This window comes from Metarhizium acridum (genome assembly GCF_019434415.1).
Source record: "Metarhizium acridum strain ARSEF 324 chromosome Unknown scaffold_586, whole genome shotgun sequence".
NCBI classification, from domain to species: Eukaryota; Fungi; Ascomycota; class Sordariomycetes; order Hypocreales; family Clavicipitaceae; genus Metarhizium; species Metarhizium acridum.
In genome coordinates this window covers 133,716-153,638 of record NW_027094048.1, presented here as the reverse complement: position 1 = coordinate 153,638, position 19,923 = coordinate 133,716, and the positions used below count along the sequence as shown (strand labels likewise).

At 50.1% G+C, this 19,923-nt stretch overlaps 6 protein-coding genes across 8 annotated transcripts; 3 read left to right on the top strand and 3 right to left on the bottom strand.

Annotated features, from left to right (window-relative positions):
• Window positions 1-6,306: 6,306 nt before the first annotated feature.
• J3458_021685 (uncharacterized protein) lies at window positions 6,307-8,817 on the bottom strand (the record flags this gene model as incomplete). The annotated part of the gene is made up of 2 exons (XM_066122691.1): window positions 6,307-7,631; window positions 7,785-8,817. The coding sequence occupies 2 exons, from the start codon at window positions 8,815-8,817 to the stop codon at window positions 6,307-6,309; spliced, it is 2,358 nt and encodes a 785-aa protein (XP_065972253.1).
• Window positions 8,818-8,844: 27 nt separating this feature from the next.
• On the bottom strand, window positions 8,845-10,173 carry J3458_021684 (uncharacterized protein; the record flags this gene model as incomplete). Its single annotated transcript, XM_007809648.2, has 2 exons — window positions 8,845-9,633; window positions 9,700-10,173. 2 exons carry the CDS (start codon window positions 10,171-10,173, stop codon window positions 8,845-8,847), a joined length of 1,263 nt encoding a protein of 420 aa, XP_007807839.2.
• A 225-nt stretch (window positions 10,174-10,398) lies between these two features.
• On the bottom strand, window positions 10,399-10,704 carry J3458_021683 (uncharacterized protein; the record flags this gene model as incomplete). Its single annotated transcript, XM_066122690.1, has 1 exon — window positions 10,399-10,704. The coding sequence occupies one exon, from the start codon at window positions 10,702-10,704 to the stop codon at window positions 10,399-10,401; it is 306 nt and encodes a 101-aa protein (XP_065972252.1).
• Window positions 10,705-10,794: 90 nt separating this feature from the next.
• J3458_021682 (uncharacterized protein) lies at window positions 10,795-13,294 on the top strand. 3 transcript variants are annotated; one of them, XM_066122688.1, is made up of 3 exons: window positions 10,795-11,438; window positions 11,546-12,633; window positions 12,707-13,294. In XM_066122688.1, exons 1-3 carry the CDS (start codon window positions 11,309-11,311, stop codon window positions 13,127-13,129), a joined length of 1,641 nt encoding a protein of 546 aa, XP_065972250.1. In that variant the 5' UTR covers window positions 10,795-11,308; the 3' UTR covers window positions 13,130-13,294. The 3 variants fall into 3 exon arrangements, with proteins under 3 accessions (XP_065972250.1, XP_065972251.1, XP_007807840.1); XM_066122689.1 differs by having other exon boundaries at window positions 11,121-11,438; window positions 11,546-13,294; XM_007809649.2 differs by lacking the exon at window positions 10,795-11,438 and having other exon boundaries at window positions 11,450-12,633.
• A 152-nt stretch (window positions 13,295-13,446) lies between these two features.
• Window positions 13,447-17,197, top strand: J3458_021681 (uncharacterized protein). The gene is made up of 2 exons (XM_007809650.2): window positions 13,447-15,023; window positions 15,088-17,197. The coding sequence occupies exons 1-2, from the start codon at window positions 13,542-13,544 to the stop codon at window positions 16,525-16,527; spliced, it is 2,922 nt and encodes a 973-aa protein (XP_007807841.2). The 5' UTR covers window positions 13,447-13,541; the 3' UTR covers window positions 16,528-17,197.
• A 324-nt stretch (window positions 17,198-17,521) lies between these two features.
• On the top strand, window positions 17,522-19,853 carry J3458_021680 (uncharacterized protein). The gene is made up of 2 exons (XM_007809651.2): window positions 17,522-19,381; window positions 19,444-19,853. Exons 1-2 carry the CDS (start codon window positions 18,016-18,018, stop codon window positions 19,644-19,646), a joined length of 1,569 nt encoding a protein of 522 aa, XP_007807842.2. The 5' UTR covers window positions 17,522-18,015; the 3' UTR covers window positions 19,647-19,853.
• Window positions 19,854-19,923: the final 70 nt, after the last annotated feature.

The window sequence follows — 19,923 nt, the reverse complement described above, 5'->3', positions numbered from 1 at the left end:
CTGAGAAAGAGTGAAGCTGCCACGTGCAGCGTCAGCTCCTTACAGGCGGCCCTGATTACTTGACCCGAGGCACTCGGTGGACTTCAAACAAGCAAATGTTCGTAGACCAAAGTATGAACTATAACTACTTGTCAGCCACACCGGGCATGCTTGGATTAGGGGACCTAAGGTGGGCCGACATGCTGTGGCTGCCTTCATTGTTGTATATAGTGTCCTGTATCATGATATCATGGCTTGGCGACAAGAGAAGCCTATGCCGTGGACGCAGGAATGGTGTGGATTTACCGACTGTTGTGCATCGATTCATGGCTTTAATTGTCTGAATGCGCTTCTAGGTGTCGGAAACCTCCTTGTTACTCCAAAAGTAAGCCATCCAGCAGAGTACTAAGCCCCTTCACCGTACTCCGTACTGGACCTACAATACTCCGTGCGTCGTACGTAGCAGCAACAACCAACTGGCATAGGTCTCAATCAGGCTCTTGTTGGTCTTGGACTCAACTCGGTATATGGAAGCTGTGCGGTCTTCGGAATCAGTCTCCTTTCCTGTACGGAGTACGTGGTGCTGGTTGAGGCTGGGCTGAGTTGCCCAACAGTATACTCCGTGTCGTCTGGATGAGAATATGGAGTATAAGGTGATGACAATGTTTGACCTCGCCACTGACTCGGCGAAGTATCAGCAGCAGTTTTGCATGAATGAAGCGAACGTGGCGGGCAAATTTGGGTGGACGAGCAGGGGAGGAGGTTGGGAGGCTTGATGGTGAGTAGAAATTATCGATGCAGACGAGGTCATGGTTCCCCACCCCGCCGAACACCGTCGTGCCTTCCCTGCTCAACTATCCATGTCGTTTCATTCTCATGGCTACCACACATTTTTGGATTCTTTCTGTTGAAAATTCTTTTCTTCACCATGTGCGATATTCAGCTGCGACGGTACTACACATTGCGCCATATCTGTTTCTGAGTGATCCTGATCCTTAACGCACCTGACAGTCGATGTGCCGTCTCGGGAAATTGCATCTTGTTCCGCCGCCAGAATACACAAAATACCCAAATTCAGACCACATTGATGCATTGACGGAAGCTGGAGCAAAAGGAGTTTGGTCAAGCTTTGATCAAACAAGGCAACGGAGTTTCACGCATATCACGGCAGTAATCCGCGATATACGTACTGCAATACGTTGGCTTGGGTCTGATGATAGACAGGATGTCCGATCCCTAGCAAAATGGTCATGGGTCAACTATTAACAAGTAGACTGACTGACATCAGTGTTACAATGTCCACAACTGCAACAGTTGATACTGGGATTCTCTGGCTTCCTCAAAGAGCTTGGCCTTACATGGTGTCTGGTCAGAGGCTGGATGGGCATGTAGGTTCGCCTTCTCTGCCCTCCCAGACGATTCGGCATTATCGCATCGGTGGATGACTTTTCGTTTCCTTGACGGGCAACATGGACTAAGTACCATTGACTTTGGCGTACCATTGTCGGCAATCTGAGGCACAAAGGATCACCGGCTCGACCCAATGTGTTCGACAATGTCGGTGACGAGAGACATATCATTGGGGTTGGCCGAGTCACCACCCCTGTACACCAGATAACTTAGCCACTCAGTTTAGTCTAGTAGTTCAATCAGCGTCTTCGTCTCATCCGTCAATTGCAACCCCCACCGAAAACAGTGAGGGCCAGACCCTGCCTGCGAGTCTGTGACTGTCATGATAACAGCATCGCGGCCCCGATTCCTTCTGGATACCACGAACTCGGCTGACGCGCAAGCGAGATGTCAACGAGTTGGCCCTGGAAACGAAAGCACAGAGCTATTGGAAGCCACTGCTTTATATTAGCATTTCGTTGTGCCAAAAGCTGGAAACTGTCTGGTAGATTTCTGCTCCTTGGCCACTGCTCAGAGTGAGACACGCTTGGTGCGGAGGCTTTATCCCAGATTCCGCGTGAACAACCAGCCTGTCGTACTACCAGACACACTGACATCGGGTTTCCCATTCGGGCAATAGCGGTTCACTGATGAGGCCAACCAAACAACCCCTCACGGCTGGGCTTTTATTGCATCCCGACCGAGTATGCAAGGTAAATGCCCCGAGATTTGATGTGCAGATACAAAGACCTACGCTCGTCTGTGCAAACACACACCCATGTAAACAGCTGCCTGCCTGTAGACAGAAGGGCATAAAGACATCCTCGAGAAGGAGGCAAATTCGTTACATGGCCACGGAGAGCAGGCGACAACTGCCCCAACAGCTCCTCGGAATGGACCACATACCATTGTGTGTATACTGGACGGACAAAAACAACGACGGTGCTGCGCTAGAAATACCCTGTGGGTTCTAACCGAGTACCCGTCTGAACAATCTCGAGCTCGACTCCAATATAGTACGGCACGGTACGGAACAATAGCCCGAGGGCTCAGAGAGTGTTCAACACCGAACCAAAGCAAAACCCCACCAATTTCAAATGCAAATAACGCAATCCCGCCCCCAAGCTACTCTGGGTTTAGCGGTCCGGGATGTTGAGCTCAGGTTGGAAAGGAAAAGGTGACAGATGACGGGTACTTCGAGATACTTGAGGCACTGACATTGAGATCCACCAATCAATTCTGCCAGTCATCTACAAATAGTCGATGGTCAGTGCGACGCTGCCCGCCAGAGTCTTCTGCGGTGGTGCGCCTATCTATCAACCAACGTAACCGGGAACCATCACGAACTGCGCCGACTAACTTTTGGGCCTGCTTGTGTTGTCTGCCCGTTTGCTCCGAGTAAGACAACATATATTCGCCAATCTACCAACTTCTCAGCAACGGAGCCAGGACACTATCGCAAGTTGGCTAATGCCACATGCTCTTGACCAACGACCATGACTGGACCAACGGTTTTTTGTTCTGTACAAGCCAAAGCGACAGAATGTGTCTCCCATTACTTCATTCCAACATACAATGCGACATGAGCAAGTTTTCTCTCCTTTTCGAGCAATGAATATGCCCTCAATGTACTGGGTCGACTCCATGCATTGTGTATAAGTTGCCGGAGAAGCCGATTTTAGAGTTGAGGCCGGGAACGAGGCTCAAGCTGCCCACTATTACTCGGTCGTGCCGTCCCGCGTCGAGCCCGCTTGGCGTGTGCTACTATTGCCTTTTTGTGTCGTCTCCTCGCAAATGGCACAGACTGCTGTGTCCCTGGCTGGTTGAACGCCGACTTCTGTATTTTGGTAGGGACATGGACTATACGGGTACTACTAGTAGGGTTGAACACTCTGACAGGGCAGCTAGCTACCCGGGTATTCAGGCTGCCTGTGATTCTTGATGAATAACGGCCACACGTGTCGCCGACCCCTTAAATGACAGCTCGTCCAGTCAATTGTGATGTCGGTGGTCCGACACGACCTCACAATGCCAGTACAATTCATGGTGCTTCACTTACTTGGTACATAGGATCGACTTCAACAAGATTGCCGGCCCCGGCAGGTGCATGTGGTGATCGGAGACTGCATAACAGGGATTAAATGACCCAAATTGCACCTTTTCAGTGGTTCCCTGCAGATTCTCCAGCATTCGACTGCACCAACCACGAGTTTGAGAGTATTTAGAGTGCATGCAAAGCCTGGGTGGACTGAGATGGGCCAATGCAAAGCACGCCTGATGTCGTTATGGATGCGCAAATTTACAAGGTTTTCCCTGCGTCAGCATATCCGTTCAGAATCATTGGAGTAGAAGCCTCTAATGAGAGATAGTAACAGAAGAATATCCTTGACAAATTATCAAGCCAGTGGAGCTATCACAACACGACTTGACATTCGTCCCTGTTCCATCCGTATCCTCTGTCACAGGCTGACAATCTTGCAATCAGTCGTCAGAAATCCGGGCACTGGACGGTGTGGTATGCCTTGGCGATGGACAGGCAGGTTATCATCTAGTCCTTAGTCTAGGTGGCCTGAAAGTGCGGTGAAGTGTGGCGTCGTGGTTATGACGATATTGGCAAAAGGTTACATACAGTCACATGCTTTGGTGGGATGGCCTATCATTCGAGTTGGTGACGACGTATATTTAGTGGTCATATTGTTAACGTTTCTCTATTGGTGCACCACCACCCAGAGTGTTCTGACTCTTTAAAGCTAAGCAGCGAGGCAGGTCAGCGATACGACGCCGTTGGTGCCGAGTTGCCACTGCTAATGAGGGCATTTCTACGACGTCAATTTCAGACACACGCAAAATACCAGTATACTTGATTGGCGACCACAATACCACGAAAAGCACGATGTCAATTACAGTTCTTCCGTTGCTTGTACATAGTTGATGGAGCATATAGACTAGCTTATTCACAGCCTTCATGTCATGGCAGCCGAGCCGGAGGAATTTGAGTTCATCTCAACCCTATGCCACAACCAAGTCGAAAGGGTGGATGGGCACAGGTCCAACATCCTTTTTTGAAGTCACAGACAACATGGTAAGCACCCTCTAGAGGGTCATCACGTTCTGGTATTGGTGCGCCTTGTAGCTCATGCCGCTTCATCCTCGGCGCGTTTCGTTCGACGCATGCTCGGGCTGGAGAAAGTCTCATTTGAGCATTAAGTGGCATCTGCCTGTTGTTACAATAGCTCCGTCGTTTACCGACAGAGGAAGCCAGGTGTGCCACCTCCTCACCGTTGCTGTTGGCACTGGTTTGGTGAAGAAGACGACAAAACTCGTCAAAAGGACTAGCTTGTCCTCACGGCGGCAAGCTACCATGCCGCCATTTAAAAGACGTTGCAGGCAACTTCAGCCAGGGGGATTGATCTTGGACTTTTTCTTCTTCTTCCCCTTAATCGAAACATATGCCGTCGGGTGGCTTGTACCGATGATGTCAAACAGGGGCTTCGAATGATTGATTGCAGGAACCCCCCTTACACCGTCTCTCTATACGGAGTGGCGTGGCCGAAAATCACGCGGGTTCTGGGCGGCTCACCCACTCGCCATTCGAGTACAACTTCTCAGTTCATGGCAGCCCTGAAAGAGTTCACTAGTTTGTACATACACGAGTTCAAGCTAACCAGGGTGAAGGCGGTGGGCGACTGGACAGCCACCCTTGAACGGCGCCGACGGACGTCTTTAATAACATCATCGTCGCCATGACTTGCACCCAAACGCGCAACTCTTCCACGACGGATACGGCCTCTGCTGACAGTGGTCGGAACTAGATCGCCTGCGTCATCATCTTTTGAAGGCCGACAAATATGGGGACGAACCTTTGTAAGCGGCCACGGCTTAATTCCGGTGACTTCTACAGAGGCTCATGTACTCCATGCCACTGGGTATTTTGGACCTCGTTCCCATCGTCGGGTACTGCTGCGACGGTGGCCGAGCACACCACTGTCTGATATCTGGACAGGGGTGAACCACATACATGTTTCTTCCGGGATGCCAGTTCGAGAAAGAACCTTGACTATCCCCTGTTACTCGGGCCTCAAATGTTACCTAGCTCCAACACGACTGGTCCATGTGGTCGGCGACGTGCTTAGACAGCCAGTAGGAAACGGAGGCATTGTACATACGAAGCTCGGAGTAGCAAAAAGTATTTGATTCTCTTGACACTGCCCTACTTCGTCGCCAGGCAGGAGATGCCGACGACGCATCGGAGTTTTGTTTCTTGTGGCTCAGCTGAAGGTTTAGATCCCATTTTTGCCGGCCGGCGAGAGGAGGAGCCTCGTACTTCAGCCGACGAGTCATTATGCTTTGTCGTGTGCCTCTACTAATTTAATTGCCCAGGACCCTGCCCTCCGCGAACAAACTTCTTTTCTGACGCAGATATACTGTATTTACCCAAAGGTCTAATAAGTTCTAGACTGACAAGCAATCCTTGACCCTGAACATGGATCCAAACGGGCCGCAAGAGGATGATGTGTGTGTGGTCTCCACCATCAACCATGTAAATCCACTTCTATCCGCGTCCCCAATGAGGTGGCTCGCTACCAGTTCTTTCCAGCATTCGAAGCATACATGCATGCATCCGTACATTGTGATCTCCAACACCATGTCATTGGGGTTGTACCTTCTGCTTTTGCCTCAAGATATCAGTACAAGTACCTACAGTCCACACGTGGCGGTATGGATGGCCACAGCCATATTGTACCTTGCAGTTGAACACATTGATAATCCAGAAAGTCATCATGCAGTTTCATATTCCGCACTCCGCATGCTCTCCAGATTCCCGTCATCTCTGTGCCATCGATCCGCTGTGGGGGGTCCGGGTGTCTGTACCTTACCGACGTGCACGTTTGTCTCTGAATAGCAGTGCCGACGTGCCTGTGCCTGGTTGTCCAGTAGTTACAGGCCTGGTTGCTGCTTCACCTGAGACGGCGCCATCTTCAGCTTCAACTTGCCTCTAATCCCAGAAATGCTGTTGGTGCTGGTCGTGATGGAATAGCCGCTTCCCGGATGCTGTCTCTGGACCTGGGTCTCCAACATCGACGGTTGACAGTAAATACTGCCACTTTCATCCGACAACTCCACATGATCCCGACTGTTCCTGGGGCCTCGGGGCGCCCTCTCGTTAGTAGATGCATTTGCGACGGGGGCTTGGAATTCTGCAGTGCTGCTGCCCGATGATCTGCCTCGAATGTGCCGGGAGAATAGACTGCCAAGCCTGGAAGGTTTAGCAGCACAGGATTGCTTTTGCGCGTCGCATGATTGGTTTGGTGGGGGAGTGATGGAGCTGACAGAGTCGCGTTTGTTTGCCACTGACGCGAGTCGTGACGTTGTATCGAATATTTGTAAAGCTAATGCTGTAGATTTATCTGATAAACCGCACGTTTTGGCGGGTTTCCTGAACGGGTAATTTAGGGGTAGTGTGGTAAAATCTGGCGGCTGGTTGGAATGAATGCTTTGATTGCTGGTCGGTGATGGCTGTGCAAGTAACGTGAACGCCTCGTGGCTCTTGGCTTTGTTCAAAGCGAAGCTGGAGCTGTACCAGTGCACACCGCCATGTTTAGAATCCAATGTCTTGGTTGTAGGTTGATTGGCGCTGGTAGACGGCCCAGTTCTGTCATTGGAATGTTTCGCACGGTTCCCCCTGCTCCGCATGTATGTCTTGAGGAGATCAAAAGACTGCTGCTCGTGAATTTCATCTCTACTATCAGCAGATAGCTCCGACTCTTCATGCTCGTGACCCAACGTAGGTGAATCCGGGATGGGGGTGGACGAGGTCAGTCTCTCCTGAGATGTTGACGAAGAATGGTGACGCGCTTCTGTGAAGGGATAACGTTCAAGATATCGTGCATATAGGGCCGGCGACGTGAGACTATCCCTTGCGTACTGGGTACTTGAACCTGAACTAACAGTTCGCGAGTGAGTGGGTGTGTTGATTCTAGCATCAAACGAGTGGCGCTGAGGACTTGTATATCGCTTCCAGTCCAGGGAACTAGTCCTTGGGCTTCTTCGCTCAACCAGCCCCTGAGGGGATCGTCGTGTGCCGAACAGGATTCCGGAACTAGGCGCCTCATTTGGCTTCAGTGAGATGTCTTCCATACTAGCTTCGCTGATGATTGAGGCAGACATGGATTGGATTCCTCCCGGTCTCAGAGCGTTCTCTATTTGCGGATTTTGTGCTCCGCTCGTTGATACCAGCCGTGATATTGGCGATAAATTAGTATCTGAATATGGAATCTTAACACACAAAGAGAAACGAGGCTGAGGCGTGTCGGGAGTTTGACTTGGAAAGATTAATTTGTTTTGGAATTTATGGACCGGTGGTTGGTAAGTCCTTGGCAACAAAATTGGAAGAGAGCCTTGCGTGAGTTCAGTACTTTCGTTCGAGTGTGAATTTGCATCTTGCAAAGGCGACACATTCGCATTACGGAAGCTTGCTCGTTCAGTGTCCGCAGAGGGTGATGATGGTTTATGATCTGCTTGAGATGTGGAAGTTATTCCATTCTCTCTACGATGATGAAACTGTGAACACAGTTCTGTATGGGAGTCCTTTGTGTGCCGGAGTGCCGAGATCGCGGAATCTGGACTCTTAGATGTAATAGTCGCCAGGTTGATGGCGGATAGCTGCAAAGTTCTCATGCCTCCAAGATGGAGGGACAAGCGAGGACAGGCAGCAGGTGGCGAAAGTTTGGCAAATGTATGCGTAGCAGACTTACCTTCGTCGGATGCGATATCAATTGGCTTGCTTGCTGGCTTGCCAAGTCTGGTTTCTGGTGGAACCTTGGGTATAATCAGGAACTTTTCCCGGCCAGGCATCCAAAACCACTCCTTGATCGGAGAAGGAAGCGCAGAATTTCGAGCTTCTCGTTTACTTTGCGCCTCGTTTACCAGATACACCCGCGCATACTCCATGGGTGAATTTCGAGGTTGCTCGACCCAAACGCTATGCTTAGAAGCACAAGACTCCTCGGCATGATGATGATCAAGTGCAAAGTTATTGTCTGAATGCGAGTCGGCGCCATCATTGCTCAAAATCTGAGTTTCATCTAAGTCCTGCTCCGAAAGTTTTGAAAAAGGCAAAGTTCCAACGTGGTTGAGTTTCGTGTCCGATATTTGTGACTTGAGAAACGCTTTTCTCCGATCCCGCGACAAATTCAACAGTGTAGAATGATCCGATTTCCTGGAAACAGATAGAGATTTAACGGTTCTGAGGCCTTCGCTTTCAGTCTTCATATGATTAAAGAACTTCCTAACACGTTTAGGAGCAATAATTTGCTTGGAAGTCTCAGGGATGGAAGGCAACGGAGGAATTTGCATCATGCCATTGCTCAGTATTTCTTCGTGTTTCGACAGTGCCAGCTTCTTCCCGGTATGCTTGACTGGCTTTCCCAGATCTTGCGTATCATCCATGCTGTTGTCGCCGCTGTCGAAATTGTACTAGAAATGTCGACTTGAATGCTCCTTGACGAGGATGATGCCTGGTCGCTGCATTTCGCCCGATACCAATTTTTCATCTTTGAAAAGTGGATGGATATAAAATTCTGGATTCGAAAGATCGATAGGGCAAACGAGATCATCTGGCGCGGGGGGGTCAAGTGAAAAGGCGGCAACATCCTTCTTCGTGGCTGACAGCTCATGGCCGGGCATGTCTTCAAGAAGTGGATTGGCATTCTCAGATGCAACGGGGTCTATGAACGTTGGTGACGGATTGAGTCTCGAATCGAAAGGTGTTCCTGCGACAGTGCTGGTCTCAGCCGCGATGGGATACAAAGAACGATATGCTGTTTGGACCATTACAGGTACCTCTGAACCGTTTGACAAAGTTATGTATGACCACCTCGGAGGACTGTCATCATCTAATCGTCCATCACGATGCTTTTCGATGCGGTGGAGAGTTTTCAGACATAGCTCTTCGAACTTCTTGAATTCTTCTGCATAATTGATCATGCGGTCTCGACAAGTCTTGTAGCAGGGCATGCTACACGGTGAAGTAAACTTGGCCTCGAACAATTGTTCATTCTCTTGTAGCATCTTGTTTGGTCTCATCAGGTGCTCATAAATACAAAGCCGTATTTTATCTCGCAAGTTTACAATATCAGATGAAGGTTCGACTTCATCCTCCCCACACGCTGTGAAATTTGGAGGGAACAGCGCATTCAATCGGGCCATGATCGTTGCTGCTTGGCGCCTATCTATGGCGCCTTGTGGTAGAAAGTTTATGATACACTGAAATGGAATATGTGTTAGTAACAGTGTTCCGTTACAGCAAGTGAGATGGGGCGGGATGCTAACATGTGCGCGAAAATAAAATTGAAGAAGTGAATATCTCTTGCTTGCTGTGTCATGTAGCTCCTCGATCAACCTTGAATCATGGTCCTTCCAGGACCCAGCGTCTATTCCCAGTTTTGCTGAAGCTGCCAGCCGTACGCGATGGATTTCAACCTGCTCAAGCATAGCCAAGACTTCGAATGTCTGGCTGTGATCTGGTCCTCCATTTTCCGTTTGTTTGAGTACGTCTTTGATGCTGCTGAGATTTTCACGAGAGCTAGGTATAGCGGACGGTGGGACCGGAACCGATTTATCTTTATAAATTTGATGGTGAAAATTGGCGTCATTATCAAAAGCGATAAGTTTTTGCTGGATAGCTTCAACGAAATCGACTTGCTCGGGACCAAGACCGAGGCTATCGACATCGACAAGATCGGTTAGGTGGTCGAATCCGGATGAGAGCCACCACTCCTCCAAATGTCTTATTGATCCAATCATTGCAACTTTTCAAAAGACCAAATGAGTGACTGCGTTTTGGCTTTGACTAGATATTTGAGCGTCGGTATGTTGGTGTATAAGGATGCCAAGGTTTCACACACACACACATTCAACGTTGTCCATACACAGGTCCATAAAAGCAAAAGTGGCAAAGTAAAGAGGCATGGCAGATGATAGACGATTGCATCACGTGTCAGACCGTACTGTCTTCTACGAGAGCTGGCCTCACTTCTTACTCACATCGAGTTCAGTTTGCATCGTGAATCCTTTGCAGCCAAGCGGGGCAAAAATCAATGCTTCTGACTGCTCTGGTCGTTGCGTGACTATCGGCTGCAGTGGAGCGAAGTGATTCACTGAAGGCATCTTGAAAGAATTGAAAGAAAACCGTAGATTGACAGGTGGTGAAAAAAGACAAGGTTTTTTTGTCTGCTGGTTTTGTATTGTGTTTGGACGTAAAACCCAGTGCTTCGACATGGAGTTACAATCAGATTGCAAACATACAAAGGAAGGAGGGTGGGCAAACCCAATCATGGCTGTCACGTGTTAAGTACGGCCCGTCAACACAAACCAGTCATCTGCTCAGTACCTCTCTCTTAATATGTCAGCAAAGAGGGTTCCATGTTTTGCGACACTGGTGCATCAGCCACGTCTTTATGTCGCCTTCGATATCGATGATATTTTAGGTCTGGCGACGTCATTCGACGACAGTGGAAGCGTTAGTGCCGTCACTCACAACATTGAGCCGCCTCCTGCGCAGCTGAAACTCCCACCCGACGCTGTGGACACTTGCTGTCCCGACTCCAGAGCCCGCAATGACAAGAAAAGAACGAGGCCCAGCATCCCTTGCCATGTCTCCACCGCTGCGAGGCCGCCGACAGGATTGGCGCCAACCAGGTCATCAATTGTCGCCAACATAGAGCCGGGACGAATAAACTTTTTGTTACGGAATAGGTCCCTGAGTCCCTTTGACCTCAATGTTCGCAAGAGCCACGAGGAGGCCACATCCCAAACACTCAACGGTCCAGGGATTGCTTGATCTTGACCACCTCATACATCTCATGATTTGCGCAACAACCGCCTGGGCTTCAGGAAGCAATTGAACAGGCGCCAATTCGTCGCTCATTGGCGCCTCACAATGCAGGCAGTACGGCCTGGTCTCCGCGCAACATGGGCATTCTTCGGGTCGAATGTTGCTAGGCACAGTCGAATTGGACACGCTGCCTCATGCCCACAGCTTTTTTCGACGTATGGACCCAGAAAAAGTGGTAGGCACTTCCCTCACTGCTCGAATAATTTTACCTCATGCTCAACCACGAGCAGCTGCCATATTCGCACATTTACATGAAGCGCATCGACTAATCATACTTAATAGCTCAAGATGCCTCCTCAAAGGAAAATAATGGCAGAGAAAATGCTAAATCGGATGAGCCGTCCATCTTCTCCAAAATGGGCGAATCCGCAGCCACCACATTCGCCTCAATATTCGTCCTGGGAGTAGGATTCGCAGGAGCCGGGTATCTCTACCATAAATGCTATAAAATGCTCGTTCTTAGGAAAATGACACGAGCCTTCGAACCTGGGGATCCTGTATTGGAGTTGGCCGCGGTGGGCAAAGACGTTCCTCATAGTCACCCTCCCGGCGAGGAACATTGGGTGCGCCGCCCGGAACAAGAACATATCGACCGTATCATCACTGGCCAGGAGGTTGGCCATTACTACTTCATATTGGGCGAAAAGGGTTCCGGAAAAAGTAGCATGCTCATTGAAGCAATGCGCAAGATTGATGGCGATGGTGTCGCCATGTTTGAGGCCCATGCTGACCCGGAGATTGTGAGAATCCGCCTGGGCAAAGCGCTCGACTACGAATTTCATGAGGACTACATCGGCGGGTACTTTAGCGAGAAAGGGCCACGTGACATGGGAGCTCTTTTGGATATTGAGCGTGCGCTGAATAAGTTGGAAAAAGTGGCCATGAAGCTATTCCGTATAAGAAAGAAGCCTCTGGTTGTCATTGTCAATCAGATGCACCTCTTACGAAATGACGATGTTGGTCGAAACCTTATCGAGCTTTTACAACAGCGCGCTGAACAGTGGGCCGCCGCAGGGTTGGTGACCATGGTATTCAACTCGGATGATTATTGGGTCTACGAACGGCTGAAACAACTATCCACTAGAATGGAAGTGTTACCTGTGACGGATTTGCCGAAAAAGCAAGCCATTCAGGCTCTGCAGAGATATCGCATGCGCTATTTTGGAGAAAAGATGTCCCAGGAAGAGCTTGACGATGTATATGACCGTGTTGGAGGACGATTGAGTTTCCTGAACCGTGTAGCAAAGAGCCATGATATGTTGGCCACGTGCGAAAGGATCAAGGACATTGAGAAAAAATGGTTCCTCAATCAATGCTGGATCATGGGAACCGAAATGGATGATGATGTTATGGACCAACAAAAATGGGCGGTAAGTTTCTCAATGTTTCTCCCCGTTCAAAATGCCCCGAGAAGACAATAAATAGTACTGACAGAAACTGTAGGCCGCTGCTATGGTCTTAGCACATGCCCTTGTTGAGAAGGAAGAGAGCATGGCCAGCACATATGACCCTGTTGTAGGCCACATCCTACCAACATATCCTTTCCATATCGCGCAAGAGATCATGACGCGATGCGACTTTATCAGAGATCTAGACAGCTTGAATTTATTCACGATTACGAATCAAGCAGACGTACGAGCTAGCAGCGTTCCAATGCACCGGGCTTTCCGGGAGATTTGTAGCCAACCGGGCTTCAAGGAACATTTGGATGATACCATTGAAAGGATTGCCGCCATTGAGAGCCTAGGCCGAACCAGGGAACTGGTGGCCAAAGACTTGGTTCTTGGTGGACAATATGACATTCAGCAGGAGTGCAACAAGGTCACGTTGAGGTTGAAGATGCCTGAGGAGGAGAAGGACAATTAATTGCATTCAAGCCGCTAGCGGTAGACGGTGTATACATGGGCGCAGCCCTTAGGAATGTTTTGGTCATGTCGTGTTGTATGTATATGTATGAACAAAAGGATTACCGACGTCGGTATTGGATCTTGTGATAAAGTGTGTTCCCGACACAATTTTTCTCAGTGCCTTGATTGACATTTCCATTATGCAATTCTCGGTTTCACGGCGAGCGCAACAAAATAGGGGCCTGACATCTCAGGCAACAAGCAATTGGCAAACGCCAGATGGTGACCCAGAAAGCTTGACGCGCCTCCAATTTGAGCGCCCCCACAGCCAAGCTCGTTTCCAGGCGCAAACCCAGCCTCGTACATCTGCACTGATGTCTGCGCACAGCAAATGGCCTAACATTCGTCTCGCATCCACGTTGTGATCATTGATGGGATCGCAGCCTGAAGAGGCTACAAAGACGAGATCCGGCCGCCACTCCCTACAGAAAAAAGATCAACACCAGCCAGATCGAACCGTGGACGACGACCAAAACGATTCTCGTCGCAGCGAAGCTCACGCAGCAATGGCGGACGTAGATGATTACTCCGTCGCTGGCTCAGACAACGCCGCAGACATTGGTGAGCTGCCTGGAGTTGATGAGGACTTTGGAGCCATAGAAATGTTCGATAGCAATGCCGCGCCTGCGACCTTCTCCTCGCAGGCTCCAGTAGCGGTCATGGCAGAAGAAGCTCCCCTGGAACCATCACCCAGGAAATCGAAACGAGATAAAAAGGGCAAGCGAGACAAGAAGCGGAAATCGTTCCAGGAAGACGATATCGCTACCTGGCCAATCCCGGAAGAAGAGGACTCGTCCAGGAAACAGAGAAAGTCGAAAAGAAAGTCGACTAAGGGTGCAGAAATTTCTGACAGTCAACCGACTCAGCATGAGCCAATTGAACGCTCAGAGAATACACCATGGGGCCAGTTGCAAGAGGAGGAAGCGACAGCAATATCGCCAACAAGGAGGAAGCGCAAGCTTTCGGACACTGTAGATGGTAAAGGCCGGAAGAAGAAACGATCTCATGATCAGGAACCCGAGGGTCAAGATGGCGAGGCAGGCTCCTCTAAACTCCTCCGCGAGAGGAAAGAGCGGCGCCATGTTTCGGAAAGTGCCATATATGATGATGATGAGCCAGAGTCCGACCCGCAAGAATCGCCCACCGTCGCCCACCTACGTCGACGAAGTCAATCACGAGAAGCTCGCTCTAGAGAGAATAGTGTTCCCAACGAAAGCCAAATGGATGTTGACCTGGGGGTTGAGGACCGCACACGGACTGCTGTGGCCGCACTGGCTGATACAGATGGCGATGTCGAGCGCTTGGCACGTGAGGCCTTGGACGAGCACCATGTTGGACAGCAAGCATTGGAAGAAGGGCAAAACGTAGATCAGGATCCAGAAATGTCTAATCAATATCCACAAGAGCCGTTGAATGCTAGCTTGGAGGGCATGGTTGAAGCCGAGCTACCGATTGCCAAGTCGAAAAAGCCCCGATCCACTCGGAAGAAGGCCAAGCCAACCTACTATGAGCAGGATCCCATCCCGGATATTGTGAGTGAGGACGATGGCAACATGAATGCCTCGGGAGAGTCGCCTTCGCCGTCTGCTGCAACGCCAAAGGCTCGAAGAGCGAAACGTGCCGCTAAGAAGGAATCTCGTGGCCGCAAGCCGAAGAGGGCGAAACTCTCACAGTCCATGCGTGGTGCTTCGGCAGATGCAGATGGTTCATTCGAGCAGGCTTCTGGCCAGTCACGAAACCGCTTGACTGGTTTCACGCAAGGTCGATTCACTGACGCTGAACTTGCTCGCATAGCTCGAGCTGTAGAGAGTTACCGGGCTGACCATGACTTAACACAGCATGAAGTGAACGAAGTGAGTATACTATGCTCCTTATATGCTCATCGATTTTTGTTATTACTGCTAACTGTTGGTTCAGCTCATTCATGCTCCTGGTGGAACCACAGCCGGGGACACTCATGCGCAACTTTGGTCTCGAATCTTTGCTGAATGCCCTGACCGTCATCGACAAAAAGTTATCAATATTACTCGCAAGAAGTTTCATAACTTTGTTGCCCGTGGAACATGGACTGCAGAGCAAGACACTGAATTGGCAGAACTCATTCAACGGCACGGGACGAAATGGTCCTATATTGCGAGTCTTATCAACAGGCATCCCGAGGATCTTCGAGATCGTTACCGTAACTACATTGTCTGCGGCCAGAACCAGCGAAAGGATACTTGGGATGAAGATGAAGAGGCTCGCCTTACTAAGCACATCATCGAGTCTATGATGGTGATCGATCAATTGCGAGCCAGCCAGCCGTCCAAAACCCTGTTGCAGAAGAGCTATGAAGAGCTTATAGATTGGCAGAACATTAGTGAGCTGATGGGCCGCACCCGAAGTCGGCTGCAATGCATTACGAAGTGGAAATCACTCAACATTCGGACCAATGGCAAGGATCACCTTGTTTCCAGTCGACCTGATTCCCAGATCTCGTTCAGGCTTGAAAAGGCCCGGCGGCAAATTGCTGCAATGCCGGTTGAGGAACGATATCGTCTTGTTATGGCGGTTCATGTCGCCGCGGTCGGCGCAGATGCCAAGATCCCCTGGCAAAGACTCGTGGACAAGCCGTTTCGAAACCAGTGGCACCGCTATACTCAGATGCTTCTCTGGAGACGTTTGAAGCAGACTGTGCCCAATTGGGAAAGTACGAGTGTGCGAGATTGTGCGCAATATCTAATCGACCAGTATAACCAAACGGGAGATCTTCCCGAAGTGCCGGACGAACTGTTTGATGATGCAGACGAGATGCGGTACATGCAAGCCGTTGCTCCGGTTTCTTCAACACCCGGTACGCAGGACGACGAGCGGGGCCAAGTCAGCGCAGAGTTCATTACAGCGTCCGATGCCGAAGATGCTCACGTCGCGCCCAATGGAGAGACGAATCAGCTGGAAGGGGAAGACCAATCAGGAGAGCAAGCACATCAAGACGTGGAGATGGAGATCGATCCCGCCTTGGCTGAAGTTGCCCAGCCACCGAAGAAGTTAACTCCTGCCAAAAAGACCTCTGGCAAAACTCCAGGATCTCGGAAGCGGGGCCGAAAATCCGGTGTCACCGCCGCCGCTGCTGCTGTAGAGGATTCATCGAAGACACATGGCAAGAATCACAAGAACTACGGCAGACGGAAGAGTACAATTCAGACGCCGACGACGAACAATTCCACAAGGAAAAGACGACGAGCAGGTTCAAGTCCTCTCGAGGCAAGAAGGCTGTGCAGCACTCATCACCACCCGCAAGCGATGCTGACAGTGCTATGGATGATATGGAAGATCTGCCTGCACGGGTTGCTGTTGCCTAAGCAAGGTAGCGAGTAAAAACAGGGGGAGTTTATTGGATGATTGTTATTATGACGAACGGAATTTGTGGCGGCCCTTTGTCCTTGCCTTTTTCTCCTTTTTGACCGGTTCTGGAAAGTTCTTCAACAACTGCTTCCCAGCAGGGCATGACCCAGCTTTTTGCACTGAGCTTTGTTTTGTTGTACCAGTGCCTGGACACCTTGATGATTTGTTGTCTGGGCAAAGTTTTCTTTTCTTGTGTCACAAAGGAACTACGTAGTTAAATGCCAATAGTATGCTTACAAGTCACACCTGTGGCCTTTGCAAAGGAACATGGAAGTCGAAGATGTAGGGAAACGCGCCGAGTGGTTGGGATCGATGATGATGGTGCCGCAAGGCAACCGTAGGAGTATCCGGAGAGGTAGCTAGGTGTTCTGGGCGAGTATTTACATACCTAGGTAGGTTGTTAACCGCATGCAGACAAAATAGCACAAATCGTGTACCTTCTGCTGGAACTGGTGTGCTCGTGTGCCGGCGTCATCGTTGATGGTCTTCAACAGTGAATGTTGTGTGGTTCAACGTGGAGTGTTTCGTTGGACTGTCGGTCTGTATCACTGCAGAGGCGCCACTCCGAAACCCCTGACTATGCATCATCAGCGTGCATTTCGCTTGCATGCCAGTCTCTTGGGACCGCCATGGTCTGTTTGCGGCTGCATCAATTGATGTCTGGTCAATCTTCGCTCAACATCCGACCAGACCAGACCAGACCAGACCAGACAGCTATGCCGCAAGGTGGGCAAATGCGACGCGCACCTTCGGAGCACCCTGCTTGTTATGGGGAAGGTGCCGCTTGGGCAGCTCCTGCCTGTCGTCTCTGGTTCATGCATCACCCCAGACCCGAATCTTCCACTAGTCTGGGTAGAGGCGGGCGGCTTGCCGCTAGCTTGCCATAGATTGTCACACCAGAGTTATTATTGTTAGCGTTATTGTCCTCCCCGTGCGTCCATCCTTTGGCATTTTCATCCACCTGACTGGCCACCTCCATTCACGACATACGGCAAGCAGACAGGTGTATCGGGACCACTTTGCATCGGGACCAAGCAAAGATTCTTGTCTTCTCCGAAACCCCTCTTTCTTGATAATTCACCTTTGATGAGCCCAGCTAGATGGAAGCGACGGGCAGCTTTGATACCATATAAACCCCGGCTGGTCTGCTCAGAGCATCACTGCACATTTTATTTGACTGTCCTTTCCTACTATTGATTGCCCATTGGGAATTCGATAATTTTACTCTGGCTCGGGGACAAAGCGTCTGCGACATGCTTTCACATTGGGTATCGGCTGAGAAATCGCTCCACTGTCACTGGCTCCCACAAATGGAGCCTCACAATCTCACCATGAGTGCTCACACCCACGTCGTTCTCGACTTCGTGCAGGCAAATCCAGCCATCGCTGGTCTAGCAACTATTTCAATATTCATAATAAGCATTATCTTTCTATTCGGCGGCTCAGCGTCAAAACACCAACATGGCAGCAGTCTCTCCCCCGTCAATGCCAGCTTACTGGCTTCCCTTCTTCGCACATGCCTTCCAGTTCTTCTTTAACAAGGACGGATTTCTTGCAAGACTCAAGAAGCGGTATCCCGAGGGCATCTTTTCCCTCACCATGCTAGGCAAGAGACACCATGTTATTCACGATCCCTCCATCATGGTCAACATTTGGAACCGGCCACGCTGCTCATCAGGAGAGAAATGGACCGCAGCCCGCGCCCTGACGAAAAGCTTCGGCCTTCGCAAGCAAGACCAGATCACCTACAGCAACCTTGCACACGAGACACCAGACCTGTTCAAGCACATGTTATCCGAGCCTGGTCTAAGCGAATTCGTTAATGGCATCGTCGACCAAGTAAAGGCTCACATTGCCGAATTTGTCACCTTCAATCCATCCGTAGCCGACCAGACTGACTGGGAGAGGTCTGCAAAGGTTGACTTGGTGCGAAGTTCAAAAGGCGAGGAGTTTGTCGAAGCTGATTTGATGTCGTTGGTGCGCAATTTTGTCGCCAAAACTGCAAATCCTGCCCTCTTCGGAACCGACTTTGTCGAAAACTTCCCCGATTTTTGGGACTTGTTATGGTTGTTGGACGATGGTTTCCTTGCTCTTGCCACAGGCTTGCCAGGATGGATACCCTGGCCAAAGATGCAGCGCGCAAAAGCCGCCAGACGAAGAATGATTGCGAAAGCCCGTGAGTTTGAAGAGGCTATGGATAAATATTTGGACGGAGAGGATCCGGGAATCAAATGGCAAGATATGGACAATGCCAGCACCTTTATTAAATCACGCATCAGCTTGTTTCGACAACGTGGCCTATCTGTAGAAGCACGAGCTAGTTGTGACGTTGCCCTGGCTTGGACAATGAACGCGAATGCAAATCAGCTGACGTCGTGGTTGCTTTTCGAACTTTACAGAGATCCTGTTCTTCTCGAAACAGTACGCGAAGAGATCGCCCCTTTTGTCAAGGTTGCCCAGCCCCAAAATGAATTTGGTTCGGCGGTATGGATTGCGCCCGAGCTTGAGGAGCTCGACATGGACGGCCTGATCAACCAGTGTCCGCATCTCAAAGCCGCTTATATCGAAACCATGCGCGTCTACACTGGCGTCTGGATAGTCAAGTGGCTAGGTGAAGACGTGGTCGTGGAGCCAAAGGGCAGAAACAAAGAATCTTATTTCCTCGAGAAGGGACACATGGCTCACATAGCGCATGAGATGCACCAGTTCGATCCAAGCTACTTCCCAAATCCTAAGGAGTGGCACCACGATAGGTTCTTGAAACACACTGAGGACACTGGTGGTCCCAGCCTACAAGTCGTGGAGATGGGCACTCTGAGGCCCTTTGGTAAGTTCCCCGGGTTCAACTAATCCCAATTTGCCTAAACGGCACTGGCTGATTAAGAATAGGCGCCGGTCCAACTATGTGCAAGGGACGTGCAATCGCGCTCCGCGAAATGCTCTTTTATGCGGCCATGGTGCTCTCGTTCTATGACATGGTTCCTCCCGAGGGGAAGAGTTGGGAAGAGCCGGAGCTGTCTAAACGAGCCGTCACGAAACATCCGGTAAAACCTATCAAGGTATGGATCAAGCGGAGGGATGTAAACTCGTAAGCTGGTAGGGAGGAGATTTGACCAAGGATGATGGATATTGTGCTTATGTCAAGGTCACACTGGACTTTGTATCTGCATTTATTTGAGGCGACCAGGCGGCAATTTGATCATAAGCGAGCGCTCCGTGTGTAAAATGCATAGCAATATTTTAAAAGAAGCGGTGTGGCATTTCGATAATAATACATCAATATCGTAATTTCTCGGCCAAATGGTAAGGCTTGACTGTCCAATAATTCCGGCCTCATTAAAAAGACTCAGTCATGCCTGAGGCTGGAAT

Excerpts from the sequence above, each read along its gene's own strand:
- J3458_021682 (XM_066122688.1), top strand. The coding sequence starts at position 11,309 with ATGCAGGCAGTACGGCCTGGTCTCCGCGCAACATGGGCATTCTTCGGG. Across the intron at positions 11,439-11,545 it reads GTATGGACCCAGAAAAAGTG|CTCAAGATGCCTCCTCAAAG; the intron begins GTAGGCACTTCC and ends CATACTTAATAG. Across the intron at positions 12,634-12,706 it reads TGGACCAACAAAAATGGGCG|GCCGCTGCTATGGTCTTAGC; the intron begins GTAAGTTTCTCA and ends CAGAAACTGTAG.
- J3458_021680 (XM_007809651.2), top strand. The coding sequence starts at position 18,016 with ATGGCAGCAGTCTCTCCCCCGTCAATGCCAGCTTACTGGCTTCCCTTC. Across the intron at positions 19,382-19,443 it reads GGGCACTCTGAGGCCCTTTG|GCGCCGGTCCAACTATGTGC; the intron begins GTAAGTTCCCCG and ends GATTAAGAATAG.
- J3458_021681 (XM_007809650.2), top strand. The coding sequence starts at position 13,542 with ATGGGATCGCAGCCTGAAGAGGCTACAAAGACGAGATCCGGCCGCCAC. Across the intron at positions 15,024-15,087 it reads CACAGCATGAAGTGAACGAA|CTCATTCATGCTCCTGGTGG; the intron begins GTGAGTATACTA and ends CTGTTGGTTCAG.